Below are 23,606 nucleotides of genomic sequence, written 5' to 3'. Positions count from 1 at the left end.
ACCTGGATCGTACTGGCTTTTACTTTTGGAATTTTGCTGTAGGTTGTGTTAAGGCAAACTCAACAGACACTTGCATGTCACCAGTTTTCACTTCGGATGCTGAGACAGAACTGTGTCAGAAATGTGCGTCCTCCCTCTCACATGGTTCATGCTATTCTATTTGATTTTTGTTTTTTTTCTTTTGCCAAAACAATAGTGATGTTTTTGATCTCCCCTGTTCCCTGACAGAAACAAGTTTTCTTGACAGTATTTTTGCCTTGTCAATTTGTAGATGGATGGCAGCTGTAAAACTTTTTTTTTGGGGGTGGATTTCATCAGTAGGAACTCAGGTCTTTCCCATCAATGTCAGTGAGCTTCGCAGTAAAGTCTATTTCCTACTTTGTCTTTGCTCTTCTTTTTACCTTTTAATGTCTTTTATTAATGGTCACTTTTAATCTGATCCAAAACTGACAATTCCAGACAGAACAGTACAAACAAGGTATCAATTGTTCTAATATGTCATACAATAACAATAGCCACATTGCTCTTAGGAAGGTAGAAAAACTAGAGTCCACTCTCCAATAAAGAATCTCCTTGAGTGTCATAAATTTTACATTTTAGGGCCTGATTTACAAAGACCCTGCGTCATAGAGTTGTGCTCATAAGTTTACATACCCTCGGGGTATGTCTTCAAAGTTCTGCAGAAGTTGAGAGCCAAAACTTCAAACAGTGGACTCAGCCAGACATTCCCAGCAGACCCTCTCAATACACCCTTCAGTCATTGCCCACATGAGCATTCAAGTTCCGTAGCAGAACGAGGGCGGCTCCAGTGTGAGCGCTCGGCAGCACGCCCTCCAAAGCCTCCAGGTCAGGTTCTGTGCTTAGCAAGCTCAATGATAATACAAACCTTTTGAAAATAGGATAAAGACTGATAAAGTTATGAACGTTCCGGGATGATCTCCCGCATCACTAAACCTTAGCATATTGGCCGAGATGCATCACATGGATGCATTTTTATGGTGAAATATGGGCACGGTTTATGTAAATTGGAGCACTGTGGGCACCCACTGTCATTTAGCAAGAAATCTGGTTCATCAAAATGCGCACAGTAGTGTGAAGAAAATAATCCGGTACGCATGTCCTAAATCAGAATCAGAATCAGAATCAGAATCATCTTTATTGGCCAAGTATGTAGAACACACAAGGAATTTGTCTCTGTCTCTGTTATGATGGCGATTTTATGTATGTGCATTTCGATGCATTTATTAGTGAATGAGGCCCATATTTTCTTTGGCCAATGGCGCTGGGCCCCAAGGATGCAGGCTGGCTACCAGGGCCGGCCAGTCTTTAAATTGAAAACAAACTAACTCAACAGAAATGGATCTTTTGAAACTCTTTTTTTGTTGTTTTTTAATGCCCTCCTGCTCAAGTCATACATTTGCATGTTTGCTCAATCATAACCGCCCCATAGACGGATGAAATTAGTGGCATGTGTTTGCCATGCCCTCGAGGCTGTTTGACTGGCAAATTAGGGGCTAACGGTGCTGTGCTCACGGACAGAGCCTTCATGAAGAAGAAGTCAGAGAGACATGGGAAAGAAAATACACATAAAAGCAGCATAATGACTGAGTGACAAGTTTATTCGTTTTACCACATTTGCAGTTTTGAGGTTAGTACCCTTCCCGTTGAATCCAGAAGAGCCAATTCTCCATCGAGCAATCATTGGACACCAAGAAGTGAACCCTCTTTCAAATAAACATCTTTATTTATGGTTACAACTATTGCAGTTGAGTAAGAAAAAGCCCTCCAGAGGCATATTTGACAACATGTTTATTAAAGTCAGTGAGCAGCAATTTTATTGCCTCAAGGCCTGGATTCGATATTTATTATAATTATTAACATCATTGTCATAAAGGCAACACAGAGCAACCTCTCATTGTCTAGTGAATGGAGTGTCGACGTGTTCAATACTGAAATTGTAAATGATGCCCAGGATTGAGCTAAAACGATGTGGTCACAATATTGATCACAAGACAAGTCAAAGGAAGGAAGGATTTTACCCTGGTTGCTTTGAGGTAAATGTTCTTCGCTGAAGGTCATATAATGAGAACTTTGCCTCTGAAACTTGTGAAGATTTAATAAACGGGGACCCAGAAATAATCCATCATCCTTGTGATTAAAAGTATCTCCAAACATTCTCACTTTTGATTGACAGAAGGGCCGTTCAGGTACGGCTAAATCTAGGTCACGCTTATGACGCATATACACGCACACTCAATGTCAAAGAGAAGTAGATGCCAGGTTTTTGGTCTTTTTCAAGCAGTTGGGGAGGCAGGACTTCAGTGACGAGGTGATGGATTGATGCTCTCAGTCTTGGCAAGTGATGGCTCAGAGACGGCGTGTGTGTGTTACTTTTCCATCAGTCCTGATCTCCTTCCTCACCCTTCCTTCCAGCCGCCACTGTCAGGACGGCAGTCTGAGAGGATATCGATATAATATAAATGAGGAAGCAGTTACCTTTTGCTGTTTTCATCACTTCCTCTTCTCGTCTGCCTTCACCTCCCACATGTCAGTAAACAAATGTCTCAGACAGGAAGAGTAAACAGCAAGACTGGCAATGCAAGAGAAATGATTATAGAAATGGATATTATTGACAGAATTCCCATTGGAATGTCCGGTTTCTCAGTGGTATGTGCAACTCTGTGGTGTTACTTTTAACTCCCACTGGAAACACGCAGTACGTTGTGTGATTAATTGAAGTTCACAGCAAATTTATGCAGTCATTGCACACGACGCTGAATAACAATGTCACCATCATGTCCGCGTGCCAACACCTGGGAGCTGCCCAGGCGACAAATATTATGGACCACTAAAATAGCCAGTCTGGGGTCGTCATGGCAGTGACAGAGATACTGATCCTCTCCAAGCTAGCTGAAATAAATTGCTACCCATTACTGCTTTGAGAAAAGAAAACATAAGTGCTTAGAAATTCAAGTCAAAACTAGATTTATCGTTTTTATGTCATTTTCAGTCAAAACATATGAGCTTGAATACATTATGTACATCTTGTTGCAGGCATAGGTGCTAGCGGTCAACATCCAAAACTATGTTAGCGACGCATCTGTGTGTTTTATAAAATGGTAATTCTGAAATAAACACAAATGTATTGCCTTTGTTACAAAAATAAAAGCATAAATAGGGGGCCAAGTGTAATACATTAATGTGAAAGATAGTTTTTACAAAGAACTATAGCTAATTAAAGTGTTGCCATAATCTCATGAAATGTTATTCTTTGTATTTTCAAGGTTACGATATTTCTGTTTTGGCTTCACACACAGAACAACACCACACAGCATGCAATTAAAAGAAAAAAAGTGCAACTAATGGCTCCCGCATTATCAGAAAGATGCTGAAGTCGCTTCACTCAACCTCAATTCATACGATGGCCCATAGAAGTCCCCTGGCTACGGTTCTTTGAGTTGGAATAAACGGTGGCTGGCTGTGCAGTCAAAAAAATCCATCCCCAAAAAACGAGAAAGACAAGGACTTTTGTCAGATGCTGTACAAATCGATTTGGTATACGTATGTTTTCACAGTCTGCAGCGGCCTGTTTGACTCCTGTGGACACACTCTATGTCCAGTTCAGGAAATCAGGCCTCTTGTTTCTAAAAATAGCTTCTTTTTTTTTTTTTAAATCCAGAAATGTTGTGATGGAAAATTACATTTGGCTGCATTCCTGTCCTCTGCCAGGGGAGAATGCAGTTGTTGCAGTCTATGTGAGAGAACTGGACCACACATGTTAACTGAACGATCATTTTAAGCAGCGGACTCTTTTAGATGTCCATCCTCTCTGCTTATTTTCTACAATCAGAATTATTTCCCATTTGGTGAAGAAATTTATTACCGTGGTTAATTTCATAGCAGGAGCATATATGTTGATGCTTCATTGGTGACCTTTATGCCAAAAGCTCAGTTCACGCATGCAAACAATTCTCTTCGCTCAAATAGCTGGGCGGTTGTTTGTGGGTTTTTTTTTCATGATAACTGAGATTACATGTTGCGTTGTTTAGAACTGATGAGTTGTTTTTTCTTTGGAATTTGTATCTGCTTGCAACAAAGTTGTCTTTCTTGATTCATGCAGTAATTGGCAAAAATAAAATGTCAATTCATATGAGATGAATTGTTGTTCTCGGTTACTACAAGGTGGGAGGCATCTAGCGTATCGTCAAGTATGTGTGGCATCAAGCATCTGCGTGAGTTTCTGCTATGTGCTGCCATGATGGAGATGGCAGCTTTGCAGTTAACACAATGGCAATCTCAAAGACCCCTGACGCTGCTATGCTGGTTAATTATACGCAGTACAATCTCTTATATAATTCTGTTTTTGGATTACAATCATGCATTGATACTTTTCTGTGCAGATCTGTGGAAACATATGATAACACACCTGGAGCTATGTTTGATCACCTCACAGCTTTGACAGTGCTCAACAAACACTGCCCTAACTCTCTCTCTCGCTCTCTCTCTCTCTCTCTCTCTCTCTCTCCTTCTCTCTCTCCTTTTCTCCTTCTCTTTCAGAGCTTATTGTGTACATATTTACATAGTGTTGATAGTATTTTCTGATGAAAATGAAATGATTTGCAGACATGTCCATCAATCACTCATTAATTTGTGATTGGATGACCGAGGACGCAGCGGTGGAACTTTAGGGTACATTTACAATGAGTTTCCACCAAAAAGTGTGGAGGGATAAAACTAGATTTTCAGTTTACAACAACGCATTATGCACGGAGCCACTGATGGTTACACAGCACGAAAACATCACAACATAGATCTGTTCGTCATTGCCAAGGCCGTTTTGGGCACCTCTATTTCTACTGTTGTACTAGTTAACTGTTGCTTCTCATAGCCCTCAGGCTAATAAAAATCCATACAAGACAACATCCAAACAACCCATTAAAAAGAGTTTATAGGTTCATGTTCTGCACTCCTGTTCTGACATTTTGTCCCTGATAGAACCGCAACTCCGCATCCGAGATGAGGCGCTTGCACTCAAACAGAAAAGGTTCAGGTGCTAAGAGATTTCCCACAGTGCATGTGCCCCTATTAACATCTCTGCGTCAAGCAATCCACCGACACCTGGCACCTGCTGATAGGCAGAGGCAGAGACGCATGTGAGAAGAAGGGAAAATGACTGGAAACTAAACAAGACAGACAGGGATTGTCGATGCCAGCAGATGTTGTGACTTGAGGATGAACTATGTACTTTACTCTTTCATTTCTATATGTGAATAAGAATGTGCCGTCGACAAATACCTTATTTTGGAGATGTAAAACTTGTATACCCTCCATTAATGCTAAATTAAACAGAGGATTACCGTATTGTCCGAATATAAGACGGTGTATTTTGCATTGAAATAAGACTGAAAAAGTGGGGGTCGTCTTATATTCGGGGTCTAGACATTATACCCATTCACGACGCTAGATGGCACCAGATATCATTGAAGTGAATGCTGAACTTTACTCCCCAGGCCAAAGTGAACCCCTGCCACGAAGAATAAAAATCAAAATAGCAGTAGCACGAATAAGAAAAATAAATAGCGGTAAGAAGGAAAAGAGAAGAAAATAATCGAAAGAGAAAACAGAAAATGGAGAAACGTAGTGACAATCTGGAGAAAAGTGGGTCGAAGATCGGCCAGGTTAACGGCAGCTGAGGAGAAGTTATGATGTAATTTACATTTCAAAAACCAGAAGCCATTCATTTACGAATGTGATTGCACTTTAGATTTGAATGAGGCAAAATAAAATGCTTTTTCTCTCATATGTATATTGTGATAATCATTTGTTTCAGATGTACTGTAATTATTTTCTGTCTAAAAAATAATTTGGTGTTCAAAAAGTCTTTTTTCAAACTTGAGTCTTGAAAAAGATGGGGTCGTCTTATAATCAGGGCCGTCATATATTCGGGCCAGTACGGTAGTATCGTCTATGAGTGTATTTGTTTTTGCACACACTGCACACGAAAAACATATTTGTTACCAAGTTAGCAACTCTTTTTAAGCTCAGCTCAAGTTGTTGGCCATCTGTTAGTCATCAAAAAGGTCATCCAGTAGTAAGAACACCTAGTTTCCCTTGGAAATTAGCTGTGGGGAAACATGTGAGCCAAAGGGCCATCGCACACCGCGCAATTCTTCCAAATACAACTACGACTCAACCATCCAAAAAAAATGACAGCTGACCCCCTGCACATTCGGCGATTTAGCACAAGGACTCCTTGAGATGTAAACTGTGGGAGCCTGTATTGTGTTCTGAGGCACCTCATACAATATATTGTACCGTATCACTTTTTAATCCAGAAAAAGATGGAGGGTCGGTCAAGGACGACAGAGGTTGCTACAGAAAGAGGACATGGGCGAGAATAACGACAAAAAATGGGCATACCGTGTATTGAAAAGGCAGTGCTTGCTCCCATTCGTTTGAATGCAACTGGCATAGTACGTACGCCACTCGTGTATATTTTTACCAAAAACATTCCGATTTTATCCACAATATAAAATATGGTTTCTATATTTCTATTATTTGCATCTCTCAGTGTGCGGTGGCACTTAGTTGACTCGTTAGCGTTAGGGGAAGTATTTTACTGGTCAATGAATTTGTTTAGTTTAAGCTGTCGTCAGCTTTAAAAAAAAACGACTGTACCTGGCTCGATTCTGTAAATATTTCTACTGCACACTTTATTTTTGAGTTAGACTTTAATTTTTTAATTGTGTTATATGTGCATGTGAGCCGTTCCTATGTCCAGAAAAGGCAAAAAAGAAAATAAAGAGTGTATGGATCCATTCTTGGAGGGGTGTGGAGAGGGCGTTATGGACTATGTATTCTCCAAAAAGAACTTCCATCCATTCATCCATCCATTTTCTGAACCGCTTTATCCACTCAAAGGTCGCGGGGCATGCTGGAGCCTATCCCATGTGTCTTCGGACAGAAGGTGGTGGACACCCTGAACCAGTTGCCAGCCAATCGCAGGGCACACAGAGACGAACAACCATCCACGCTCACACTCACACTCACGTACAATTTTAAGTGTTCAATCAGAACTGCCATGCATGTTTTTGGAATGTGGGAGGAAACCGGAGTTCCCGGAGAAAACCCACGCAGGCCTGGGGAGAACATGCAAACTCCACACAGCAAGGCTGGAGCTGGAATCGAACCCGGTACATCTGCACTGTGAGGTCGACACGCTAACCACTGGACCACCAGGTCGCCCCGTTGCCCATCCCTGCTCTTCACAATTATATAATGAAATTCAATGTGGCTACCTAAAGCGCCTAAAATGTTTTACTGTTTTAGTGTTGTTGAGTGGTGCTGTGTGGTGATGTGATAGAGTAATTTCTTAATTTCAGAAAATACTATCCGATATCAACTAACTAGAATGACTCCACAATTCAAAAGCCTTTTTCGTCCCCCTTATCACACAAGCCCGTCTGTTTGTGTGGACTAATGATGATGGGCTCTAATGTTCTTTTGGAAGAAGCAATTAGCTGCTGCTCTCTCCAGACACAGGATGCATACACAAAGTAGAGCATAGGCAATAGAGTTTTTTCCTCGCTTTGCTTTCAGCTGAACCATTACCTGGCAATATTGAGCTGTCTGGGGCTTTAGAAGGAACGAGGAGTGCTTCAAACTGCCTGAAATAATTGCATGAAATTCAGTTTTATGACAGTATAGCGTGGGGGTGTTCTGAATGAGGGGCGAAAACACATCCCAAGAAGCCAGTGAGAGGGTGATATAGAAATATCAACCGGCCCTTCACATAAAACGTTGAACAGACAAAAGAAGCACTATAAGGATGAGATGTGTGTCGTATCATTTCTTGCTGACGTAGAGCTCACATATATTTTATTAGAAACAGATTTTCTTCCGCACAGAGGAAATGTGATTGTGAATATTCAGGCAGATTCTGAAGTCCACCCTCCACTCCCTCATCTTGGAAGGCCGTTATGAATTTTGGAAAAACAGATAAATGTTTAATCCCCTCCACATATTACATACACAGCGCACAACAAATTGATGAATAACTAGTTTTAAAATCAGAAGTCAAGATTAATAACTGTTATTGTGGATTACATTTGACAATTTGAAATTTTGGTTCAGACTTTAGCAAGCATCATGGAACTTGACATGCTTGAATTGCTTTCGCGGGCCAAGTAAAATAATGTAACAGGCCAGATCTGGCCCCTGGGCCTTGACTTTGACACCTGTGATCTAAATGATCTTGTGTGGAAATGAATTGCCTGGATATTCTCGTCCTTGAGTTTTGCCAAATCATATTTGCCCGAAGCAATGCTTTGTTGTGGATGAAATGCATCACTGTCATGCCACTTGTCTTTCAAACTTTTTGACCTCCAGTGCGTTTGTTATTCACTTGCTAAACTGAACAGGGGAGTAACTCTTGTTTGAATCCACCAATTTTTCTTGTGAGCTGTAGTTTATTGGAACACCTGCCTGACAGCTATGTTTTGATGTTGTCACATGATCATCAGTGCTGAGTGTCTTCTTTGGGTTTCAGATTGCCTATGAAGTCTGCATGTGTACTGTGATAGCCGAGGTGTAACTAACATCAGAAATCGGAGAGCTGGTGAAAAACACATGAAAAAATGTGCAGCTGAGAGAATATTCATTCATTCATTCATTTCCCGATCTGCTTATCCTCACAAGAGTCGCGAGGGGTGCTGGAGCCTATCACAGCTGTCTTCGGGCAGTAGGCGGGGGACACCCTGAACCGGTTGCCAGCCAATCGCAGGGTACACAGAAGCGAACAACCAACCGTACTCACACTCACACCTAGGGACAATTTAGAGCACTCAATCCGGCTGCCATGCATGTTTTTGGAATGTGGGAGGAAACCGGAGTACCCAGAGAAAACCCACACAGGCCCGGGGAGAACTTGCAAACTCCACACAGGGAGGCCGGAGCTGGAATTGAACCCGGTACCTCTGCACTGTGAGGTCAATGCGCTAACTAATTGTATTTATATTGCACTTAATTGAACTTATTGACCTTATCCATATTTGTATTTATATTGCACTTAATTGAACTGTGTTTTCTTTTCTCTTCTTTCTACCCACAATCTTGCTGCTGAAGGCTGTAAATTTCCCCAGTGTAGGACAAATAAAGGATATCTTATCTTATCTTATCTTATCTTAACCACTGGCTCAACAGGCCGCCCTCCAATACATTTGAAGGGGAAATGACAATCAATAAAATTGCTTACAGCATTTTATTTGAGGATCCAATTAAAGCTGACTGAGCACCCCAACCGTTTTGGAAATATTTCTAAGAAATACATTTTTTTGGTGCTAGATCTCGTCTGTTGCAGATGTAAATACTAATTTGGCAACACAAACATTTTCTTGAACATAGCAACATATATTTCCTCATTTGGAATATATTTTAGCCCACATTAAGATGCGAAACCTTTTTTTTTTTCTTTGTTCATCGTGGTGAGGACATCTGTAGAAGATGCAAATGATATGATCATTTTTCAAGGGTAAAGTTGATCCAAAGTTTTGGTCGTCAGCTTTGTTTCGAGTTATCAAAGGCAGCTGAGCCAGTACGGCAAAATCATTTGTCCCATGGTATGAGGCATTCAAATTCATTCCTGTCCCACTTCGTCACGTGTCGTTTTCTCTCCCAGTCGCTCTGATGTTTATCGTTCAGAGACACTGTGACACTGCAGTGTGAACACAAAGGTCAGGCAGCACATCAGTTTGCTGAAGCAAGCGTTGCCTCATTATGAAGAATCATTGAATGATTGGAAGAAATGAAAAATACACATGCGGCATGTTTGTATGCATTACACAGGATTGCTTCAGGGAAGCTTTGTCAGTCGAAAAGCACCAGTTCGTGTTTGTATTTTGTCAGCAAAACTCTATCTGCTGCAACAAAATGAAATTCCACATGGGAAAGAAAACTTGCTCCAACAGCAAAACTCTTTCATTTTTGTTATTAATCCATATGCAGAGAAGACGTAAACCATCAGCAAGGATTGTTTGACTGTAGTTGTTTTGAACGCTTGTACTTAGCGTCCAAAGGAATTCTACTGCAATTTGGAAGGATGCTGCCACATGGACTTGTACAACTTGTACAGCAACTAAATTATGCTTTGCATCTGACTGTGAATTAGTATATTTACTTCATAATGACTATTCCCTGCGATTGGCTGTCAACCAGTTCAGGGTGCCCCCCGCCTACTGCCCGAAGACAGCTGGGATAGGCTCCAGCACGCCCGGGACCCCTGTGAGGATAAGCGGATTAGAAAATGGATGGCTGCATTAAACTCTGAGTTCTGCATATTTCAACGTAAACTTTAAATGTACTGCTTTGATAATGTGATATTTTACTTAGCCACACATTATTATATCCAAGAGGAACATAAGCGACTCAAATATTGCTTTTAAGCTACTATCATGAAATTGAATATTTTGTCATGATATAATGGGAAAATATAAATGTAGGAAGATATTTTGGAATATTTGTAATATTTATGAATTAAAGGTTAGGTTTAGCAAACATCCTCATAGATTACAGAGCAAGGTATTTTTTTTTTTAGTTCAAACCAAAAAAAAAAAAACAAACAATGATGTTCTAGTATCAAAACGTTTTGAAATCAACATCAAAAATATGTTTTGGGAAACATGAAGCCATCTCTGATTCAAAATTGCTGTTGACCAGTGTAATAGGGTTTTTTTTGTGTTTGTTTGTTTGTTTTGTTTGGTTTTTTTAAGCAACAACAATTTTCCTTTCTCCTGGGAAAATACCCCCCCCCCTTTCCTTCTGCAACTTTGATTCAAAAGTGCACTCACTAGCAGACACTCCAGTCGGTAATTCTGCAGACTCAAAAAGGATCGCTCATCATCAAAAATTTGGCCTACAATATCATGTTGCATAAAACAAGCACATTTTTATAAATAAATATTTTGCAAATCACACCTGTATTTACCAACTTCTACTTCAATAAAAAATATAATTTCAACAGTTTTTTTGTTTTCGTTTTTTGGAAACAGTAGAACCTGTGTTATCGCCTGGCCAGTGAGCATACATATTGCGCTGGGATGAAGTAATTATGAGTACATGTGTCTCTGCATTGTATAAGAGTTATTTCTCAATAATGTGGAGTCAGCAAGTCGGCTGCATACTTAATTCCAATGTCATTCTATTTTAGTCACACATCCCCCCTGAGAGACGGAACAATCAAGAACAATCTATCGGAGCCGCGCCTTTTCCTTGTTCTACTTGTGGTGTGACGGGACCCGCTGACTTCAAAGGTACTATGGACTCTCTCTTCATACCTCCGGCCTCTGCTAATCACTTTGTTCAGCTCATCATTGCGGCAATTATATTTCCTGGCAGTGTTTTTGGTTTCAACATCTGACACTTGTGTGTCCCCATAAGGCCTCCTCTGGGGACTGTCTCACTTTGCTAGTTAGCTAATTGTTTATTGGTATTTCAATACGTTTCTTCTCCCCCACCCCTCATTTGAATATTCCACACAGTTATAATGTGGTGAATGTCAGTTGACGCACGTGGTTAAATTGATTTATAATAACTTAACCGTTTCAACATGCTCCCAACTGTTACACAACTCAAGTCAATTTATTAAAAGACTCTTTGTAATTGCAATTAGTATACAAAGTATGTTGCGGTTTCATTACTGGATACATGGATGCCAAACGGTGTGACGCATTTTCTACAATTACAAAGTGCTTTGAGAGCTAATCATGAGTCACATTCGTAATGATGATAATGAACCCATTGCTGGTTTTCCATAATAAGTTGGTGAAATATCTTTGACCAAAGAGCACTAATACACGTTTAACATCAGTAGCTTCAAGAATTTTGAAGCTGTTTTCGTGCAGCTTTTTGCACTGTCATGAAGACACGTTCACCATGTTTAGAGTGAAAAGTTGCGACTCTTCTAAGAGTGCATATTACGCTATCACTGCATGACAGACGTGTCATTGTCATTGATGAGCGATTGCACCTTTTGAACAACAGTTACAAAGTGTTGCATCAACAGGCTGTAACGCTGCCTGTATTGTCTTCGTGAGAATTTGAATGTTTGAATTGTAAAACGAGAGGCGTTTGACGTTTATGAGAGACCAGTGCAATGACTGTTTTTCTTTTTTTTTTTTTTTTGTCGGGGTGGGGGGATTCCAATTGTATTTCAGCCAAATGCAGCTGGGCCTCGCCAACTCAGTTGAATAAACAGAATACAGAATTCGTGACGCTGTGGAATAGTCTTACTTTGGCCCCTCTACAAATCTGACTCTTACGGGGCCTGAGAATCGTCACCATTTTCTTGTTTTCTGACTCCTAAGACAAGGACTTCTGAAACAGTTTGTTGTTCAAGAGCGGCTTGACACAAGGAAGCTGAAACCTATGTCTCGCATACAATTTTCACAACATTCAAATCTTTGGAGCTAGTGAATTTGTTTTTTTTTTTTTTTTTAATTAGTTTTCAGATACAATCCTCTAAATTACAATGAATTAACACTTGAAATGCATCAGTCTGTATGGAATGAATGCATGCATTACTCAAGTTTCACTTTCTGAATAGTATTCCTGAAATATGTACTGTACAAAAAATGCTGCTTACTTGACGTAAAGAGAACTGAAGCCACCAGAGGCCAAATTGCGTCGCCACTTGCTAAGTGTGCTTAACTTGAATTGATTTTTTCTGTGGCTTTTTCACGTTATTTTCTGTCTTCTAATGTGATTAGAAATATTCTCTTAAGGTCTATCTACTCAAAAATTTGACTGCATCATGTTGTCAGAACCATGAACAATGAAATGAAAGAAAAGCCCATCAAGAAAAAAAAAATGCTGAGAAATGTAAACCTAACCTAAGTCACGATTCACTAAATTGAGATAATATAGTCCGATTGGTCGAAGTGAAGAGTGAAGTTTGTTCTTTGAGAGGCACTTATTACTCTATAGATGGATCCTAACATAAAATATGCACTGATAACTCTATGTTTAGTAAAATACGAACAAAAGTTCTCAGCAACAGTGGCAATGTAAGATGGCTTCAGCTGTGAGGGGCCAATTGTTAACCTGTTCACATATAAGTCAAAGACTATGCGGTCATGTTCCTGCCTGGCTCTGTTTAACCGGGAAAACGTCAGTAGTGATGATGTTTAATTGGTGAATAATGCCCAAGCAAGTCTCGCTGAGAAAAGAAAATGTTTTTGGAATGTGGTAGAAAAGCGGAGTACCCGGAGAACTCCATACAGGAAGCCCGTCGCCGGAATCAAACCCAGCACCTCTGCACTGTAAGGCGGGCATGCTAACCACTGTGCTGCCCCATCAATAACTTGAAACAAAACAAAACATTGTTCTCTTGCTCTCCAGAGTGATATGGAATCACAAATCTCTCATTGAATTTAAATTGATAAAAGTTGCTGGTTCCATTGAAAATGAACTTTTGGCGCTGGACATGTATTTGCTATGGTACTTTAGGTGCATGCCCGGGATGGCACAAGTTTCAATACAAATGTTTGGCAGGGAAAGTAAGCTTGTCTAGTCTAAAACATCAGACATAAAGGCACACCTTGCTGTTCACCTTTCACGATGCCACCTTCTATATTATAATGCAGTGCTGCATTTGTCGAGTCAAAAGAGATATTGCTTGGCTATATCACTCAGCTCTGGAAAGTTTATTTCATGCTGCTTCCACCATTCAAGTGGATCAGCCTGTTCATAAATGACTGCTTTGATTTTGGCAGCGTTCAGCATGATTGACTCCATGATTGCCTTGCGCCGAGCTCCTTACTTGTCAAATGCAAAACAATGTGAAAATGACTGCTCTAATGTGGTCTGTTTTTTTTTTTTTTCCTCCCACGATCTGCGTACATTATAGCAACATTTACTGCTGTGTGTCTTCGATTCAACATTGAAATAATTAGGCTGAGTTTCTGGCTTTTTTTTTTTTTTTTTTGCAACAGCCGATTAACATACTTTGTTTTGTTTTTTGTGATTTTTTTTTTTTTTTTTTTGGTTAATTGTCTGATGCTGCCAGACCAAACCAATTCCAAACTACTAAAACTATGCATCTTTTGGATAGTACCTCATCTGTTTTCTGTACCATGTTGCCTGTATAAATGGGGTGTGTCAGCAGCCATGAATTTTTTTTGTTTTGATTATATATATATATATATATATATATATAAAGTTCAATACAATCTTCCAGTGTCTTTTTTTTTCTCAGATCTAATCTCAAACTAAATGTATTTTTTTTTAGCATTTTTTCACTCCCTCATGCTTGCTCAGTTCATTGAATATAAATGTGAATGATTGCCTCCAACTAGGTTGTAATTTGCTTCTCATTTGAGAGTCAATTGCAAGATAGACTGCAGCTCACCCAGGTCCTTGAACAGTTTAAGTTGTCAAGGCTGTCAATTCGTGGGTCGACTTCAACCCAGGCATGTTGCGACATGTGAAGAGTAAAAATAGATAGATAAATAACTAACACCAGCCTAATTATGGATCCTTTATATTAATTTCCGTTCTCGTTCACTCGTCGGTGCTTTACAACACGGATTTTCTTTTCCAATCCAATATTGTCAGCGACTTCATTATCAGAATAGCTGAATTTGCGTATTTCCTGTTCAACTACGTGGGCTACAAGGGAAGACAAGCTGCAAGAACCAAGTGAGTATGCACTCATTCATTTACGGACTCATTCATTTACGGAGGCCTCCACACATGAGACATCACTGCCGTCAATATATGTATATGTTTTTAATCACACATGTACACACACTGACATTCAACAGTCTGTCTCTTATATTTAATGAACGTATGTGACGTGTTTCAAGTCAAGTCCAAGTGCACAGTGCATCCCAGAAAGTAATGTAGCACTTCGGCAAATGGGAGGGATGAGCTTCATTGGCGCAATGTGTCGAAGAAGCGTGTTGCTTTTCCCATTGAGCTAAACTGTATCATCACTCGAGGAAGCCTCCGCTGGTTGTACCCATTCAGACCGAGCCGCCATCTTTTACCGGGAACTGCTGGTGATCTCTTCAGTTCACTTGTAATGAGGCGCTGTAACTTTGGCTCCAATAAATGAATCATAACTTGTCATTTTTATAATTTTTTTTTTTCTTGGATTGGGTTCATCAGACATGCAGTTACGACACTGGGCACGTTCATTTTATAATCGGGCCTTTTGTAACATATTAAATATGAACACCAAATGCTTTCCAAATTAAAAAAAAAAACAACTAAGAAATCATCATTGGTCACAGTGTCAACACATGCACTTTTCCGAAGCCATACGTGATCATCATCAATTGTTCTCATGACGACTGTAATCATTTGTTATTGATAATCAATGCCTTAACTGTGCAGTGGTTGTGTCCGTGTGTGATTATCAGGGGGCTTGTAAGCGTGCATGTACAATAATGTATCCCATGTTTACGCCAAAGGGGGAAAGCAAGCCTACAAGAAAAAACATGAATTCCCCGGTAATGATATAATCACTCGCTGTTGGTTTCATCAAATACCACACACCTCGAATTTTGATGAACCGTTTTAGTTATTCATTGGTAAAATCCTTTTACATGAAAAATGAAAACCTGAAGACAGGAATTCCATTTCTAAAGATCCTGCTGGTTTGGAGAGCCATGCTGACAGAGAATCTATTCAAGATATATTAACCACAAACACAGTATGAATTGTTGTCATGTAAAATTTTCCTCCAAGTGACGACTGCATCATTTGCAAATCCACTTGTAACTGTGGCTGTGAGTGTGTTTTAATGATTTTATTCTGGAGATGTGATTTATTTTCTAGAGGTGCAGAAACTCCACTGTATTCCATACTAATTAAATGTATTTATGCCTTGAGACCACTTCCAACACAACCATTTCCCTTTGTAGTGGAAATAATATGTTCCTTTTTTTTTTTTTTGCCCCCTTTGATTAGTCTACACAAGAACTGTCCACAATTATATGCATGCCTTTTGTAACACTTTTACAGTATATGTTTCTTCCATTTTAGGTTAGATCTGAAGAGGGTGACTATATAGTTTAGGAAGGGGGATCAAAATCCGCAGACCTTTTGCTGTGTTTTACTTCTTGGTCATTGGTGAACACCTGTTAATGTAAAGCTAAAAAAAAAAAAAAAAAAACCCAACGTTACAGAAGCAGACTGGAAATCTTCAAACGCTGGTCCTTGTGCGTTCTGAGCTGTTTAAGTAAGCTCGATATGTTGGTGTTTGATGATAAGCCGTGAGGTGTAATTGACACGCTTGCATATCCTGCCATAACATTCACTTTATGAAATAGGGTGGCATGGCCATTGACCTTCTTCTCGTCGGGGGACATCATTCGCTGTGCTACTTCATTATTGCAAAAAAAAAAAATCAACATTTCTAATGAAAGAAAAGGATACAAAGCAAACTGTAATTCACTCACATTGAATGTGAAGTGTACACCCCACCCTCGTCATGAGTGTGCTTTGGAGAAAGGGTGAAGAAAGACAGCTAAGTCCAAAAGAAGGGAACAACAAACATCAAGGCAGGATTTGGCACTTTGAAGGGGAATGGACTTGGTGCTTGCTGTGATTTATGGTGAGGAATGAATCCTGTTTATGCATAGAAACACATACACATGAGCGCCTCCCTTGTCCCGCTGTCTGTAGCGTTAGCATTCATCGACCAACCGGCAGCACGGTGAGCAAGTGGTTAGCGCATCTGCCTCACAGTTCTGAGGTTGGGAAAACATGAGATTACATGTTTTCCCCGTGCTTCTGGGTTTTCTCCAGCTAATCAGGCTTCCTCCCATTTTCCTCCAAAAATTGTCTTCATAGGTTTACCCGAACCTTCACTCAATTCATGTTCTCACACAAAAGAAGTCAACATTTAAACATGTACATGCATAAACCTGGTGAGTGACATCTCTTCAGTCAATCACTTATCAGTGTCATTTACCTTGAATCCAAATTTCGCATCTTTTATCGCATATTTTGGACAAGTCTATGTTTGCAACTCTGTAGCATGCAGCAGTGTGCCCGTCCTGTGCACAAAACAAGATCCAGCCTTGGTTGGATGAGTTTGATATTGAATAATTTGAACTTTTTGCTTTTTTTTTTTTTTTCTCAAACCCATCAAACAAATTCAGACCGAACCAGAAATAGAGCTGAGCCCACAAAGTATTTTCAGTCAGCCACAGAAAATAGTGATACTGATGAAAGTTTTCCAACATATCTGTTGAGGTGTACTCATTTAAATGGAGCATTGTATGTTGTCGCTGTTTACCAAAATGCCAAATGTCCCCTTTTCAAGAGCTTTTGCATGTAATAAATACATCTGTTCAAAAAAGCATTGTGTTCTCGCACTTAAAATCTGATTTAACTTCTGGCGTTTTCTCTTTTCTCTCCCCTTTGTTCTTCCTTTCCTTCTTTTGTTCTCATTCTAGCTGAGTCATCCCTCTGTTTTTGTTCGAGTTGGGCATGACTGTTGCCTAACGGCTATCATCCTGCGTATCTACTAGGTCTGTATTGTTGTGGACCGGTATTTCCAAACCCATGTATTGCAACCTCCAAATCATGCCACTGTTGGTAAAAGATATCAGCGTGTTAACGAGCGTGACAGTGACATGGACTCAGGCTTGCAACTGTGATCTGGAAATCACAATGTGTTGGATTTGTGCCTGCGGCGAGGCTTGCACGTCAGAAAGCATTACTGTTCTGTGGATGACCAATTCTCCATTCAAGCTATGATTGTTCATTTGCAGGAAAGAATGGATTCCTCTTTCATCAATCGGATGTTCATTTTCTCACATTGACACCGACCATTGAGAAAGTTTGTCTTGATTTTGTCAAGAGTTGCCTCTTCACACATGCCGCACATGTCAGGAGCTACTTCAGACATACTCTCACCTCAGAATAATAATGAAGTTGCACAGGAAGAATCTGACGTTCTGTACACCTTACAGGATTGTGCCAATGTGGTCACGTTTTTAATTCAATCACAAATCACAGATTGTCCTCCTCTTGTGACAGAAGTCAGAGTCCGTATATCTTTTTGTATTTTCAATACAACCTTACCTTCCGCACCTGTGTATAAAATGGTCTCCCCCTTAAATTTGATTTTCCTCATTGTTTCATGAAAACTGTAACCAGTATAGTCACAAAACCAGGTCTACATTAATCAGCATCAGTTTGGGCTTTCAAGGATCTGAAAACCCAAGTTGGCAGAGGTAGAATTTGTTTGAAGTAAAATATGTGCTTTGGCTAAATAAATGGGAAAGACTACATTCTAGTAAGGATCAGGGAATGGCAAAGTAAATGATGGAGGGGGTCACAATTTTTCATCAGTGCTACTGGGAGGCCACAGAGCACCACACACTTACTAAGTATCTAGTAGTGAATGGTGATGTTACTTGAGTTACTTCAAAACGTAACTTTAAGCTGTACAGTGGGCCCCCCGTGTTTGCGTTAGAGAGGGACTGGACCAGCTTCTGGAGAGCAAAAATCTGTATTTAGTGAACGGCCACTGAAATGCATTGTAAAACAAAAAACAATTTCTTTTTGTAGACCACCCTGACATTTTCACACACACACACAAAAACCCCACACTGATAAAGTTACAATCTGCATTTTAATTTGGTGTGAAATAACTTGATTGACTACACAGAACCCCCACATCACCAACATGTTTGGGCTGACTAGAATGAAGATTGGAACGCCGGCACTCATCTGTGACCTCTGACCTGAACACTCAAAATTGTCTCTAGGTGTGAGTGTGAGCGCAGATGGTTGTTCGTCTCTATGTGCCCTGCGATTGGCTGGTAACCGGTTCAGGGTGTCCCCCGCCTACTGCCGGAAAACAGCTGGGAGAGGCTCTAGCACGCCCCGCGACCCTTGTGAGGATAAGGCGGTTCAGAAAATGGATGGATGACTAAATGAACAAAATTACAGAAACACTCCACAATAGTGTAGAAAGTCCTCCTACAAGACCGGGCAATGTTATAGCTGTCAGGGGGCGAGACCGTGTGAAGATCATTTGGAAATTACAGATTATTAGACATCATAGAGCGATCACGTATACCATATTTTTAAGCGCGAATCTAAAATATCATTCACTATTTGGGTTGGCTGTGCATGTGTGAAAGGGCCCCAAGTGTGTGGTGTTTAACTCCCTTTATTGTGCCAGTAATTGGTGAATTATGCTTCCATTTTGTTCCAGTGATATTTGTTCAAAACCAATACTGAGTGCCATCCTTTCTATCAGGGTTTGTCTTAATTAGCAAAATGGGCCTGAAACTTCAGAACGCAAACACATAATTGGCATCCAGCAGAGCAGCCTCATTCATGCGTCTGCTGTTCTGGGCTTTGTGAATCCGAGATATCCCTGCACAGGCATCGCCTTTTGCGGAGAGAATTGAGGCTTTTCCCATTTGGCACCGGTGTCAGAGAAGCGCAAATGAAAGAGATTAAACGAGCACAGATGCCACTCTCCGTGCTATAAAACTCTACCCTCTGTGCGGTCAGCCATGAACACTCAAAATTGTCTCTAGGTGTGAGTGTGAGCGCAGATGGTTGTTCGTCTCTATGTGCCCTGCGATTGGCTGGTAACCGGTTCAGGGTGTCCCCCGCCTACTGCCGGAAAACAGCTGGGAGAGGCTCTAGCACGCCCCGCGACCCTTGTGAGGATAAGGCGGTTCAGAAAATGGATGGATGACTAAATGAACAAAATTACAGAAACACTCCACAATAGTGTAGAAAGTCCTCCTACAAGACCGGGCAATGTTATAGCTGTCAGGGGGCGAGACCGTGTGAAGATCATTTGGAAATTACAGATTATTAGACATCATAGAGCGATCACGTATACCATATTTTTAAGCGCGAATCTAAAATATCATTCACTATTTGGGTTGGCTGTGCATGTGTGAAAGGGCCCCAAGTGTGTGGTGTTTAACTCCCTTTATTGTGCCAGTAATTGGTGAATTATGCTTCCATTTTGTTCCAGTGATATTTGTTCAAAACCAATACTGAGTGCCATCCTTTCTATCAGGGTTTGTCTTAATTAGCAAAATGGGCCTGAAACTTCAGAACGCAAACACATAATTGGCATCCAGCAGAGCAGCCTCATTCATGCGTCTGCTGTTCTGGGCTTTGTGAATCCGAGATATCCCTGCACAGGCATCGCCTTTTGCGGAGAGAATTGAGGCTTTTCCCATTTGGCACCGGTGTCAGAGAAGCGCAAATGAAAGAGATTAAACGAGCACAGATGCCACTCTCCGTGCTATAAAACTCTACCCTCTGTGCGGTCAGCCATTTTAATTGTTTCAGCTTAATGTACCGTGTTGGTGCTTTTTATGCAGGAGGATGAGCTCAAACATTGTGCAGAAAGTACAATCTCCAATAGACAAACTTCCCTCTATTCCTTCCTTTCCCCCTCTCTCCTCTCCCTCCTTAACCTGAAAGATCAGGACAAGTGCAAGCAATACTGGACATGGAGGACTATGAAGTTCGCTCAGCTGCCAGCATCCTGGCGTCAGTGAAAGAACAGGAGGCCCGTTTTGAGCAGTTAACCCGAGCCCTGGAGGAGGAGCGTCGGACTCTGCAGCTTGGGCGGGCCAATGCGCCACCCAACCCTCCCACCAGCCAACCGTTAGCATGGCAGCAAGTGGTGATGCAGGTAAATGTGTGAGCATGCTGGACCATCCCTCTTGTCTGTTTCGACCGCACCGCAACATCCCAGACATGTTGCTCGTTCCATCTGAGCAAGCTCATTCCATCATCATGTTTGTTCTTCATTGGTGGGAATCAATACCAATTCGGTTTAACCTCTGCCGTTTGGAGGGACCTAGTCACATTGCTTGAACCCTGACCTGGGTGTTCTGTGTATTACCTTTTTGAGGCAAACTGAGTGCGCCTCTACCTCTCGCTTGCTTTGCCTTTTTCGTCTAAGCTGCTGCTTGACATCCAATTCCATCTCCTTTCAACTTCTGGTCTTTGATATTGTCTGGTGGTGGTGCGATTGAATGTGGCCTCTCATCCAGATGGAGGAGTCCTGGCCTGGGCTCCTCTGCTGACTGGATCCGCAAGTGCAGGAAATGTAGGTTGGACAAATGAGAAAGCTGTAATCTTCTCAACATGTCAACAGACACATCAGCAAATTGATTTTGATACTTCAGACATCTGCCGAGAGAACGGATCTACCTATGTTAATGACTTCCAGGGTGAAGAAACAGAAGAACCAATTGACGAGACCTCACTGTTTGAGGATCCAAATGCATGTTTTTCTTTTATACCTCTGTTCCTTAGACATTCCAGTTGCCCATAATGAATTTTTGAACAGCGCCTCTCAGAAAACACTACTTTCAGTAAGCAGAAATCGAAAGCAATTTGTCCGTGCAGCACCTGCAATGCTCAGATGCGGCATGTGTATTTGTGATAGAAGTTCAAAGGCCATTTATTATTGATAAACTAAGACCTTCAGAAATTATTATTTCTTTCCTTACAGTTGCCTGAGGTCGAATGTTGTTAATGGTCTGTCAATGTTTACACTGAAGGGCCTCGCACCTAGGGAGGAAGGGAAAGGTGAAAGTATTCATCTTTTACCCGGCATCCTTTCTACACTCAACTACCAATACTGTATGTGCAATACTTGTGTTTGAAAGAGGAACTAAATCTACTCAAATGTTTAAAGGAGAGTGGCCCGGTGAGCCAGTGGTTAGCGCGTCAACCTCACAGTGCAGAGGTACCGGGTTCAATTCCAGCTCCGGCCTCCCTGTGTGGAGTTTGCAAGTTCTCCCCGGGCCTGTGTGGGTTTTCTCTGGGTACTCCGGTTTCCTCCCACATTCCAAAAACATGCATGGCAGCCGGATTGAGTGCTCTAAATTGTCCCTAGGTGGGACTGTGAGCGGGAATGTTTTTTCTCTATGTGGGCTCTGAGTTTGCTTGACAGCCAGTTCAGGGTGTATCCCGCCCACTGTCCGAAAACAGATGGGATAGGCTCCAGCAAAATGGATGGACGGATGGATGGATGGATGAACACTCGGGAGGTTTGGCATCAGAAAATGAATCTGACACATTGCATCAATATTTCAGCTTCTCCCCATAAAGTACAGTATATACATCTGGATGTCATAAACCACTTAGGAGATCTTTTTCTTTCATCGTAATCTACCCATTTTCCTTGTGAGTACAAGTATTAGAACACGAGTGTCAAACTCAAGGCCCGGGGGCCAGATCTGGCCCACCATATCGTTTTGTGTGGCCCGCGAGAGCAAATCAAGCATGTCAACTTTTTCATGATGCTTGCTCAAGTCTGAACCAAAATTTCAAATTGTCATATCTAATCCATCATAACATAGAGATATTGCAGGCAATATCTTGTTACGTACTTATAACATTAATGCCAACAATGATGGTTGAACAAATCCTTATTCTTGACTTCTGATTTCAAAAATAGTTATCAACCAATTTGTTGTGCACTGTATATGTAATATATGGAGGTGATTAAACATTTATACGGTTTTACAAAATTCACACTCATAATGGCCCTCTCAGGGAAAACGTAACTACAGTGTGGCCGGCGAGAAAAATGAGTGTGACACCCCTGTATTAGAACAAGTGACCTTTCTACTACATTGATGATTCATATACACCGCATTGCTAAAAGTATTCACTCCCCTGTCTTGATTCACTTATGACCTCAAAGGAGAACTAAACAGAAACAAATTTAAAGCAAGAATACATTGTTTGTGCCATCTCATTTAAAAACAGTGCAATCTGATTAATAATGCATTTGTGGAGTTCAATGGAATAATTCATTGTTGTCAGGGCAGTGCCATGTTTGGCCAAATTATTTTTAGCTGCAGACCGGACGTGACATCTTACACAAGTCGTGCCTTTCCTGCTAATGTGGCGGTCTATTAAATTATATCGGTCGAGAGACTGATGAGAGCGATGGGTTTTATTCAACCTTGTGTACACCAAGCCTTGGATGGAAAGCAGTGTACATCAATTTCTTGAAGTGAAACATATCCACGAAAAGAAATCCAGATGGCTTTGCTTAGTACCAGGAGATTATGAAGTTTGTGATCACGGTTTATTACGTAGCGTTTGTGAATCAAATCGGATATGTACTTGTCATTGCTGAATATTTACTCACCGTGCTGTTTAGTTTGAAATTAACATGGGCAAAAATCTGTGAACAGACTGTGTGTCGTGTTCCCACAAATGTGCCCGCAAGAGTGAAAATACCTAAAAAATGGCAGCCCCCTCAAAAATGTTTCGATGCAATGTTTGAAACATTTTTTTAGAAATTAATTTTGGCATCTTTGGTTTAGTAGTGACATCCCTTTCTTAATTCATATGGTTTAATAAGACGTTGGCCCACCCTGAGTGTATTTGTCACAAATTTGTCATCATTCTTCCCGAAACACACTTAAGTTGGACAGGATGGCGTGACTTTCAGTCATCAACAAAGGTGTTTTGTTGGTTTGAGGTCAGGACACCGTGCCGGGCCAGTCAAGTTTATCCACACCAAGCTCAATCATTTGTGTCTTCATGGGACACAAATGATAGTTCTCAATAACTTTCAGTGGAAC

At 40.9% G+C, this 23,606-nt stretch overlaps 1 protein-coding gene across 1 annotated transcript in view; it reads left to right on the top strand.

Annotated features, from left to right (window-relative positions):
• arvcfb (ARVCF delta catenin family member b) overlaps positions 1-23,606 on the top strand; it is a 189,839-nt gene that overhangs the window by 59,415 nt on the left and 106,818 nt on the right. Inside the window, exons 2-3 of the mRNA XM_019885104.1 lie at positions 11,204-11,306; positions 20,473-20,686. Of these exons, the coding sequence (XP_019740663.1) occupies positions 20,501-20,686 (186 nt within the window). The 5' untranslated portion in view covers positions 11,204-11,306; positions 20,473-20,500. The remainder of the gene's footprint in view (positions 1-11,203; positions 11,307-20,472; positions 20,687-23,606) is intronic.

The sequence above is a fragment of the Hippocampus comes genome, unplaced genomic scaffold, assembly GCF_001891065.2.
Source record: "Hippocampus comes isolate QL1 unplaced genomic scaffold, H_comes_QL1_v1.1 scaffold45, whole genome shotgun sequence".
In the NCBI taxonomy this organism is placed as follows: domain Eukaryota; kingdom Metazoa; phylum Chordata; class Actinopteri; order Syngnathiformes; family Syngnathidae; genus Hippocampus; species Hippocampus comes.
Note: the sequence above shows the minus strand (reverse complement) of the source record. Positions and strands in the feature narration are given on the sequence as shown.